At 33.4% G+C, this 12,210-nt stretch overlaps 1 protein-coding gene across 4 annotated transcripts in view; it reads right to left on the bottom strand.

The window, feature by feature from the left end:
- Window positions 1–12,210, bottom strand: part of RABGAP1 (RAB GTPase activating protein 1) — a 160,099-nt gene that overhangs the window by 96,646 nt on the left and 51,243 nt on the right. For all 4 annotated transcript variants that reach the window (XM_046684412.1, XM_046684420.1, XM_046684434.1 and 1 more), the window contains 4 exons: window positions 10,130–10,240; window positions 9,669–9,735; window positions 8,387–8,489; window positions 7,300–7,469 (listed from right to left, as the gene is read on the bottom strand). In XM_046684412.1, coding sequence (XP_046540368.1) covers window positions 7,300–7,469; window positions 8,387–8,489; window positions 9,669–9,735; window positions 10,130–10,240 — 451 coding nt within the window. The remainder of the gene's footprint in view (window positions 1–7,299; window positions 7,470–8,386; window positions 8,490–9,668; window positions 9,736–10,129; window positions 10,241–12,210) is intronic.

The raw sequence follows: 12,210 nt of genomic DNA, 5'->3' as shown, positions 1-12,210 counted from the left end.
GAGGAAAAGTAAGACTTTTCAATGACTGGTGTTGGGACAAGTGGATGGCCATTCGGGAAAAGATTAAATCAGATCCATATTTTACATTATACACCAGAATAAAATACTAATGAATTAGAGATCTAAAAGTAGTAAAACGAAACCATATAAGTAATAAAAGAAAATGTGTAAATTCTTTTATTACTTGAGAGTGGAGAAAGCACTTCTAATTATGACCCCAAATACAGACACTTTAAAGAAAAAAACTGAAAATTCAAGCATATAAAAAGAAACTACACGGCAAAAAAGTCTAGAAGACTCATAATTTAAGTCAAAAGCCAAGTGACAAACCAGAAGTATTTGCATCTTATATCTTTAAGTGTTAATCTCTCAAGTATATAGACAGCTTCTAAAAATTAAGAGGAAAAAGGCCCAAATGAAAAAATATGAAGAGACAATTCACAGAAAAGGAAAAGAAAAATCACCCTTAAACATATGAAAAAATGCTTGTCTGCATCAGAGAATAAACTAAAACTACCAGCAGATCTTTAAGTTTTACAACACACTCTTGACAAGCCTGTAGAGAAACAGGTACTCTCATAGTTGGCTAATCTCTATGGTTATAGAGGGGAATTTGGCAAATGTAACAAAATTACATAAGCAAAATTAACTCATGTGCCAGTGATGCTAAGAGGAACTTACTCTAAACTTCACTTTCATAAAATCAAAACAACACATGCAAAGGGTTCTATATTGCAACATTATTTGGAACAGCAAATGATTGGGGAAAAAACCCAAGTATCCATCAATAGAGGACTAGCTGAAAAGATCATATCCACCCAAACAACACAGTACTACGCTGTCATTAAACAAGAATGAGGAAGATCTCTATGAACTGATGTGGAATGATCTCCCGCATATATTAAGTTAAAAAAGTAAGGTGCAGAACAGTATATGTTACATATGTTAGTTTTTGTTTAAAAAGAAAGTTAAAAATATATAGGAGTACTTTATTATTTTCACAAAAAGAAACACTGGAAAGATAACAGAAGCCAATAATAATGGTTTCCTATGGGGTTTAAGGGAGGGAGATATGAATGAAAGTATACATTTTTACGTAATTTTGACTTTTGTACCATATAAATATTTTAAATATTCAAAAAATAAAATAAACCTAAAAGGGAAAAGACATACCCTAAGCCCCCAAATTGAAAATATGGAAACAAATGAATCTAACTATATGTCAAATGGTAACATGACTACAATGAAAAAAAAATATTGCAAATAACTTGAACATAGTACTGATTTTATAATCCTACTGGAACATGTTCAAAGGACAAAAAAAGTTCCATAAAATCTTAAACTTCACTGAATAGTTTTATTATTAATTGCAATACTGATTTTTTTAAATGACTATCAACAAACGAGAATTTAAAACTTTACAGATTCGAATCGCTTCATATTACATATCTATTTTTCATATATGCAGAATAAGAAACATGCAAAAGTACATAGGTATTACAGTTATATGAATAAATGTTTCTCCCAAAATTTGTTTAAGCATCTATAGAAAAGATGAGATAATACATTAAATATTTTCGAAATCTCTTCATTTAGAAGTTTACATATTGACTTTTATATACTGATATTAAAGTATGGGTTTCATCTCCAACAGAAAAAAACTTATACAACATAAGTTGTATGTAAATTGCAGTGTGGCACTGTATATATTGGAGAAATGGTGCAAGTTTACCAATTGTTGCTAATTATCCCCAAGAGTAACTGTATTAAAATATAACCTTGTCCTCACTGGAATTTTAAATAATTGAAATCTGTATTTCATAAACTCATATAATAGTACCATTCTCAAAAGACATTTTACAGCTTTATAAAGATTTTGCTATAAATTTGCTGGGAGCAATAAAATAAAAATCACACATTAAAGGTGTTTCCTGCGTACTATTTTTAATTCTTTGATAAAACGGGATAAAGCCAATAAATATATTACTGTTATTGCAATTAAGATATTCAATATTATAAAATATATAAATGCAAAAGAAAAGAAGAAAATCTTGTAATGGTAACTTACTATCCAAAATATGTGAATGAAATCAATTGATTCAGGCAAGGAGCATCCACGGATGCTAAAATCATTAGTTAGAAAGTTGCTGAGGAGGAACGTACTAGGAAATTGACAAAGTACCACCTAAAAGATTACTTGCTAAACGCAAAGAGAAAACTCTATTTTCACAAAGGAGAAATCCAGCAGTCACCACCTTAACCAAGTGATCACACTTTCCAGGAATAGTGGAACAATCTACCCTCATATGCCTCCAGATTTAGCAGTTGAAGAACTCTGGTATAGAACGCATTTTCATATTTTTTATCTTGAGAGGTACAGCAGCTTACTGCATATGTGTGCATGTGCCTGTGTATGTACGTACACACACACACAGAGCAAACAGAAATAAGAGGCCCAGGTTTCCAATATGGTTATACTGCTTAACTGTCTACTTACTATTTATTTATTTATTATTGACCACATCACATACTCTTTCAGACATCTGCTTCTTCATTTATAAAATACTAATTTTATAAAAGATTTTTTAAGTCCCCTATAGTCTCTGGCAATAAAATTCTATACTTCTCTAGTTTTAAGAATGCTTAGTTGGTTTTTTTAATTCACCTTATGTTACTGTTGGAAATATAGTTTTTGGACTATTTTCTTACTCTTTTAATAAATGATACCTCAAAATTTAAATCCAAGAAATCAATCTTTCTTTCCTCACTAATTTTAAAAGTTTCTTCTCTTATATCATGCCATCTTAACATAACAATCCCCACAGTTGGGAAGGCTTCCAGGCTAAAAAGGAGTTACTGAGTCACCAGATAATTTTAGTGGGGAAAAAAAAAAAGAATCAATTTTTAAATGTGTATTTTTAAAAACACTTCTATAATCATTTTCCCATACTGACGGCCATATACAGAAACTATAAATTTTGTATTTTAAAAATTTGGTCTGTAGCATTGTTTCCTTTTCTGTCTAATGAGAACTGCATAGTGGTTAAAATTTTAAATTGTGCTTAATTTGATTTAAGTAAATCCTAAAAATACTCTTACAGAAAGAAAGACAAAAGGAGAATGTTTCTATGGAAAGAAACAGCCAGAGGGCTGAGACTCTTAGAAGGCTTAGGTATGGATCTTGTTCACACAACATTCCACGCCATCTACTAATTTTACATCTCTGGGATCTATAAAATGAGAATACTATCCTCAATGGATTACTATAAAAATTACAAAAGACAGAAAAAGTGAAAGTAGCTAGTAGAATGATGACCACAGTAGAGCCTCCATTAGTGGTAGCTGCTATTACTTTTTAATGACATGAATGTAAAAGAGGGAATAAATAAACTTACTTTTTAGGTTACAAAGGAGGAGATTAACAGTGCTCTAAGACAGCAAAAAGTTGTTCAAATTCTTCACACTCACTCTCTCTCCTTTTCCACTCCCTACCCCTCACACACGTGCCCCACGCCCCCCAAAATAAGACTTATCCAAATAAGGAGAAACATGAAAGATTATTCTCAGGAATTCTCTGCCCTCCTCCCAGCTTCCACATATAAACTACTGCTTTTTGCAAAGAAAATATTGAAAACTCAGCCTATGTTTAGCTCATAACCTTAAGAGTGAGTCTAGCGTAGTCTATTCAAGCTATGTCTCAGGTATACATATGTTTTTGGCTAGTTTACCTTGCCAAGTCATTTGTTAGCCTAATTAGATACAATATTCTAGACTAAACCACAAAAGTAATATCCCTATAAACCCATGCAGTCTTTGAATCCAAGGTTGTATAACATAAGACCTCAAGGGAAAAGCAAGATCGGGGAATCTTATTTATGTTCACTAAGAGAAAAGAGACAGAATTCTAATTAAAGAGAATATTTTTTTTTAACATACAAATTAATACCAAAAATATTATGGCATTAATTTTTACTTATCATCTCTTATTCTATAAACTATTAGGAATCATTCTCACTCACTCCTCAAACTTTTAAAATGATGCTTGTAAATTGGTTTTCTTTCGGAAGCATTCTTCCCTTGAGGTTGATCCTCGAAATCATCAATGCTGTTCTGATTTTATGACTTAGTGTTTTTTATTTTCCCTCTGTCCCACTGAGGTTCCACAGTCCCTCTCAATCACAATAGCTAAAATGTATGGAGAATATACTATACACCAGGAACTATTCCAAGTGTGCTGTATAGTTTCTTACTTAATGGCACAATAACACTATGAGGAAGATTCTACCACTGCCATTTTTCAGCTGAGTAAACTGAGGCTCAGAGAGTTGAAGGAACTTGCTCAAAGTCATAAAACTAGTCAGTGGTAAGATCCATGTACTCTGACTCCAAAGCCAAGTTCTAGATGATAACCCTACACTAATCCTCTGCTCCTGCCACAGTATAGTGCTGGGACCCAGGTTTACTTTCTGTCTCTTAAGACAACACTGAAAAGAAATCTCTATTCCTATTTTTCTTGCTACACTTTTCCAACTATAACCAAAAGGGCTAACTTGGATACGCTGGAATCAAAATATTTATTGCTACAGAAACATATATACAAGTAAATCCACATACAACACTATAATTTTGTATAATGGAAGATCAAAGTTACATGTAAATAAAATCAATTCAACAAATATTTATTGCGAACTATGTTCTAGATGCTAAGGATAAATCAGTGAACAAAACAGATTAGGAATACTACCTTAGAACAGGTCTCTAATATAGAAAACAGATAAAACAAAAATAAGTATACTAGGGGCTGGCCCCATGGCCAAGTGGTTAAGTTCGCAGACTCTGCTGCAGGCGGCCCAGTGTTTCGTTGGTTCGAATCCTGGGCGCGGACATGGCGCTGCTCATCAAACCACGCTGAGGCAGTGTCCCACATGCCACAACTAGAAGGACCCACAGCGAAGAATACACAACTATGTACTGGGGGGCTTTGGGGAGAAAAAGGGAAAAAATAAAAATCTTAAAAAAAAATAAGTATATTATGTGGTATACTAGAAGGTAACAGCCTTGTAAAAAAATTAAAAATATATCAGTTGGGGGAAAGGGGATGGCAGTACTAGCAGAAGAGCAGGCAAACTGCAGTGTTAAATGGGGTAGTCATGAGTTCCAAAGTAGTAACTCTGAGCAGACTTGAAGATGATGAGGACTTGAAGGAGGTGAATAATAGCAAGTGAGATCCAGGGGAAGAACATTCCAGGTAGAAAAAACAGTTAATAGCAAAGGCCCTAAAGAGCATGGTTAGAGCAGAGGAAGCAAGCAAGAAGGAAGAGTAGTAAGAAAGGAATTAGTTTAAGACGTAATAGGCAGCAAATCAGATAGGGTCTTATAAATCACTGTGACTTTGACTTTTATGGAGTAAAATACGGTTAGAGGATTTTGAGCAGAAAAATGATGACATGACCTTAGGCTGCCATGTTAGGAATATATCACAAGAGGACAAAAACAGAAACAGGGAGATGAGTGAAAAGGCTACTGCAATAATCCAGGTAAAAACGATGATTCGGATGAGGTTAATGTAATCTAGGTGGTAACAGGTGGTCAGATTCTAGATATGTTTTGAAAGTAAACAGAATTTCCTGACAGACTGCATAAAAGGTGTGAAAAATCAAAGTAAAATTCTTGGTCCAAGCAACTATTAGGAGAAGATGCTCATGAACTGAGATAGTACAGACAGGTAGATAGAGCATTTTAGAGGTGGGGGATGAGATAATGAGACCTTTTTGGAAATGGTAAATTTGAAATGCCCTGAAAGCTAAGTGAAAGAGGGGTATTTAAAGAGAATGGACTGATCATCCATATCAAATGTTACTGATAAAGCAAGTAAGATGCAGAGTCAGATTGACCACTGGATTTAGCAATTTAGGTCACTGTGAACTTGATTTCTTTCAAGGAGTTTTGATACAAAGGAAAGCAAAAAAAGGAGCAGTAAGTAGTGGGGCAACTGGGGCCAAGAAAAGCTAAAAGAAGGGAACAGAGGTTTCATCTGTTGCCCACCAGAGGAAAGACAGAGTATGGAGTTTGACCAAATTAACTGACAGATTTCTTTTAAAAAATTGATTCTCAGAAAACCATAACATAGGCTTTACAAGCTATCATTAAAAATGTCTAATATATATTCCAAAATTACTAGATAGGCAAAGGAACAGAAAAACGTGACTCAGTAAACATTAGAATTAACACTCAAGGATTTATAAAGTAGCTTTATTATAATTATGCTCAAGGATATAAAAGAAAATCTGCTTAAAATAAAAGAACAAAGAGGAAATATCATAAAAAACCCAAAAACTATATAAAAAAAAAAAAAGAACAAAACAGACATTTCAGAAATAAAAAATATAAGATCTGGAATTTTGAAAAAATTCCTTGAATGGACTTAACAGCACATTGGAAGTGACAAAAGAAAGAGTCAAGTGAACTTGAAGACAAGTCAACAGAAAGTATTCTAATTGAAGGAAAAACAGAAAAAAAGATTTGAAAAAATAAGTAGAGCCTCAGAGCTCTGTGGGATAATATTAAAAGATCTAAAAAATGTGTAACTGTAATCCCATGAGGAAAGAAAAGAGAGATGAGGCAGGAAAAAAACTTGAAAGAAATAATGGGCCAGATTTTCCCCAAAACTGGTAAAAGAAAAACATAAATTTAAAAATCCCAAAACCCAGCAAATGCCAAGCAAGACAAACAGAAAGAAAACCACACCTAGACACATCATAGTTAAATGTCTGAAAATGAAACATAAAAAATAGTCTTAAAGGCAGCCAGAGAAAAATGACTTATTACATACATAGGAACAAATATAAACACATGCTAACTTCTCATAAAAAACTACTGGAGCCAGAAGACTGTGAGACGATATCTTTAAAGTGCTGACAGAAAAAGACTTTCAACCCAGAATTCTACATCCAGTAAAAATATCCTGCTGGAATGAAAGTGAAATAAGACATTTTCAGATAAAGAAATCTAAGAGTTATGTCTTTAGCAGATCTGCACTAAAGGAAATCCTAAAAGTTCTCCAGGTTGAAGGCCAGTGAGACCAGATGGAAACTTGCTTCTACAGGAAGAAATGAAGAGCAACAAAAATGATAAATAGGTGGGTAAAAATACAAGACATTTTTTCCTCTTAATATTTGGAAAATATATATGACTGTTTAAGGATCTAACAGATAGCTTAGATTAATGATAAATCAACCTCAGAAGTGGTTTCTCCTTTCTTATTTCCCTCTCCCCCATATTTACAGAAAAGTACAGTACCTGTTTCAGTTTTAAAAAGAAATTTTCAGTAGTACTACGTTTGCTGAAGGGCCAGAATAATCTCTCATTAGGTGAGCAAACTCGGACTTTTGTCTCCAGGAGAAATCGAACAGGCTCTTGTACTTCTGTTATTACCAAATCAACAGCTGTGGTCATAAACAACACTTTATCTAGAGAGAGAGAGGAGAAACAAAAACAATGGAAATATATCTCCTCATGTGACTAATTTAAAAGTAATTACTTTCAATACAAACTTTCAAGATATCTTAAGGTAATCCATCAATTAAATAAAAATCTAAAACAATCAGATAAATTGCTGTTTGGGAAACTTTTTTACTGTATTGAGAATTCTTTTCTTGGATAGACTCCTTGAAGCAGAGTTAGCAAGTGATAGCAGTATACAATTTAAAGCTTATGAAATGTACATTCAGGTTATTTTGCAAAAATGGCATATGGCTTCTTTATGTCACTCTTGCCAACACTGGGAATTCTCTTTTAAAACCTTGGTTAACAAAAGTAACTATCTATTATCCCTTACCCATTTATCTATAGTGCTATGAATAAACGAAAGAGAAAAAAGTGAAAAAGCAAGTAACGTTACATTTTCAGGACAGAATATTATGAGCCCTTAAGTGACATTCAGGAAGAGTAGGAACTATCTTGAAAAAGGTTGTTCATACACAGAATATCTGAAACACACAAGAAACTGGTCACAGTGGTCTCCTTTGGGGTGAGGCCCTGGAGACTTGGTAGAGTTTTACTTTTCCCTATATATCCTTTGAATTTTTAACCATATGTGCATACATTATCTCTTCACAAAAATAAATAAAATTTACAAATCTGTAAATAAATAAGTACATAAATAGAAAGGCAAGGAGAGGAAGGAAAAATGAAGGGGAGAGAGAGGGAAAATAATTGGGGAAAAACGATACTTGGTTTACAGGTCAAATTTAATAATAAACTCAGAGAATTATTCAAATTCTTTGGTTTCAACAGAATTAGGTAAACACTGAAATGAGTGGTCCTAAGGTTTGAGTTTCCTCTTGGGACTAAAATTTCTGTTCATGATGTTAGCAATTTCTATCACCTTTAGGAGTTTCTTCATTTACAACTTGAAAATGTGGGGATTTTGGATTCCAACTCCCAGTAATAACATAGGACTTTCCATCTGAACTTTTGCCCATAGATTCCTAAAGAAAAGAGTAAAACCAAACATTAGTGCCAAAGTAAGTGAACAACAGCTAACCCCTACTTTGCTGTCTTTAAAAAACAGGAGTTACAAGAACATAAAGGAGGGGGTCAGCCCAGCATAGCAGTTAAGTTTGTGCGGTCGACTTAGGTGGCCCAGGGTTTGACGGTTCAGATCCTGGCCACGGACCTACACACCACTTATCAAGCCATGCTGTAGCAGGCATCCCACACATAAAGTAGAGGAAGATGGGCATAGATGTTAGCTCAGGGCTAATCTTCCTCAAAAAACAAACAAAAAAAACCAAGAAAACAATACAAAAGAGGATCAGATATTTAAGAAAAATGTGGTAGAAGTGTATGTGAATGATTACAGTTAAAATTTTAAAAAGTGCCAATTAGGGGCCAGCCCCATGGCCGAGTGGTTAAGTTCACAAGCTCTGCTTTGGTGACCAGGGTTTCGCTGGTTCAGATCCTGGGTGCGGACACAGCACCGCTCATCAGGACAAGCTGAGGTGGTGTCTGACACAGCACAACTAAAAGGACCTATAACTAGAATATACAACTATGTACTGGGGGGCTTTGGGGAGAAGAAGAAGAAAAAATTTTTTTAAAAAAAGAGAAAAGAAGACTGGTAAGAGATAGTAGCAAAAAAAGAAAGAGAAAAACATTCCAATTATTTACGCAATTGTTCCTGAAAAGTTATATGTAAAGAAAATGCTTGTAAATCATATTAAATTATAGAAATATTAGGAAAATTTACTACCAAAACCTATGAATTCTTCTATCAAGTAAATAATTACCACATACAGTTTAGTTAGAAAAATAAAGGTTTTCATATGCAATACTACTAATACCACCTGCTTTTATAAAGTTCACGACAGTTTGCAAATAATTCTCTCTCAAATTTTCTCCCTTGTTTCCCACATCAACCCTACATGATAAACAAGAATTATTCACTATCACACAGTCAAGAAACTGAAGCTGGGACTAAGTAGGTCTAAGATCAGACTAAGTAAATACCAGGTCAGAAATAAGGAAATTCCCTTATCTTTGTTTACTGTTTTAGCGCTTACAAGAACACCTTCATAAACATGCTTGAACATTAGATTCAGATGAGACAAAAGTGAAAGAATCTTTATTGAGGAAATACTGAATAAGCTTAAAAAAAAAATCCTTACCAAATCTAGTAAATGCATGTCACTATTTCGTACATCTTTTCCAGGGCTAAGGAGAAGACCAAAACACCTGCAAAAAAAGAGAACTACATAAATTTGGAAAAAAGATAACACAAAAAAGATGTTTTAAAGTTAGGACACTTAAAAAAATTCTTATTGATGAAAAGAAGGACATATTAAAACTAGCAATAAATTAACATTGCCAAAATAAACCTTACTTCTTTAACTGAGATAAGCAAATTCTATGTTTGCCTTTTATTATCACATAGTTGAAGGCAGCATATCAGCTTAAGATTTATGGGAGATAATTCAAAGTGAATGAACTATTCACTTTAATAATCAGAAGAATTCCTTAGGGAACAAAATATTTTACAATTACATTTTTGAACATGGTACATGACTATTCCACTAGATTGATAAAAACTAAAATTTTTACTTAAGCTAAACTTACTAAAAATGTTTACCTTTCAATGGCAAGTTCTTTATTAGTTGTTTGTTGCACATAGATGACAATCTTCTTATCAATTCCTTGGCGCAGTTTAAAGCACTGTCTGTCCTTATCTTTAGGAACTGCACTGTAGAACAACATACTTCATTAATTTTCCAAAGTATTTTATTACGACACACAATAGAACAACTTTTGTTATGATTTGACACCCAGGCACAGAAAAGAATCACAGATTTGATTTCTATGATTCTGAGTTTCAAATCATAACAGAAACTGAAAACTCATCTGCCTCTTGATGTGAAAATATCATCATTACTGTATGTAATCCACAAAACCATTTATAAAAGCTAGAAAAACCACTCTATGCCCCCTAAATTGTGGCTTTAGTTTTGTCTTTTTGTTGCTGTGAAAATTTGCAAAGCACCTAGCATGGCATCAGCACACAGGTGCTCACAAAAACGTTAGGTTTTTTTTCCTTTCTATTCAGTCACTTGTTTTTACAAATAAATTATTATCACCTTAGTAGTTTAAATATATAATGAAGAAAAGATACTTAATCATAGATCTTTGAATTTCAAAACAACATGCCTTCAAAAAATAATACAGATGAGGGTGATATGGCCAAAAGTCAGCTGTTGCCTAACACTTCCTGTAAGCAGTGATAACTTTATTGTAAATCTGTGTAATAAGTATAAAAATAATAGCAATGTTAAACATCAAAGTTAAACATCAGCTTAAGAAAAAAGTTCAAAATATTCTTAAAATGACATTTTACCAAAAAAACCCCCTAGTCTCCCCACACACCACTTTCTGTAGCTCCTTTGTTTTCAAAGGCAAACATCTGCCTATGGCAATCAGCCAATATGCAGCAAATCTAAAGTGTGTTTTATTACTGTACAACTTTAAGATAATGGCAACAGAACCATTAGAAGATACTATACAAAAGGCTACATGAGAGCTATGAGTACCTACTCAAACTAAAAAGTGGCTCCGAAGAAAAAAAATCAGTTTGAAGCCCATCTGCTCTTATACAGTAACCAATTAAAGAACATTTTATAACACTGAGATTAGAAAATCAAAGAATCTTAGCAAAGGAGTCTAGAAATGACAAACAGGCGCAAAGAAAAACTTTTACATACCAAACTGTTAAATATTTGTGGCTGACAAAATTTTCACCTATAAGGATAGGGACAGGTCTCAATTTTCAAGTGATAATAGATACACTAGTCTCTATGTGCTGTGGAGGCTAAAGTACAAATAAATATAGTATCTCTCAGCAGTATTTAAAACAACAATGGATATAAAGTCTCTGGCGTCTTGAGTCTGAAGGACAAGGAAAAGATACATTAACAGGAAACAGAGGGGAGAATGTAAGCAGGAGAAATTCACTTCACTTGATGTCAGGGGCTCTAGTAGGGTCAGGGGACCCAACAAAGTAATTTTACATTTAATTCTAACTGTATAAATTAAGAAACTGAAGTCCAGGCTTCACTTCCCTGGTTTTCTTTACCTATAAAACAAGGACAATATCAAATACCCAGCCTATCTAATGGGGTTATTTGGTAGATTAAGACAAAAGTGAAGTGCTTTTAATGGGATAAATGAAAATGCTTCAACTTCCTAAGGGCAAAATTGAAAGGCAGGTTTCTAATTTCAATAATGTAAGAATTACACTTTTTCAGAAATGAAAAGAAGAGCATTAATTCCTGCCACGGCACTTTTGTTTGTTATTTATGTTACGGTAAAACCACAATCTATCTTGTGCTATTAATTACATACACATATATTTCTGGGATAGGTGGTTAAGTCATATGGGTATACTACTGTATTTTTTTTGAGGTATAATTGACGTACAACATTAGTTTCAGGTATACAACATAACGATTCAATATTTGCATATATTGCAAAATGCATCATATTTTAACCATCTGATTCTGGTCAACATTTAATTTCCACTTTTTAATTTTGCTATTATATATGGTGTCAAGGGGAAAACTCATGTTGATAATTCTTTGGGCACCTCAATGATTATCTCTGTAGATAAATTCCTAGACATATTATAAAATCACTGGACAAAAGGAATTGGCATTTGACAAG

Source organism: Equus quagga, chromosome 1, assembly GCF_021613505.1.
Source record: "Equus quagga isolate Etosha38 chromosome 1, UCLA_HA_Equagga_1.0, whole genome shotgun sequence".
Classification (NCBI taxonomy): domain Eukaryota; kingdom Metazoa; phylum Chordata; class Mammalia; order Perissodactyla; family Equidae; genus Equus; species Equus quagga.
Note: the sequence above shows the minus strand (reverse complement) of the source record. Positions and strands in the feature narration are given on the sequence as shown.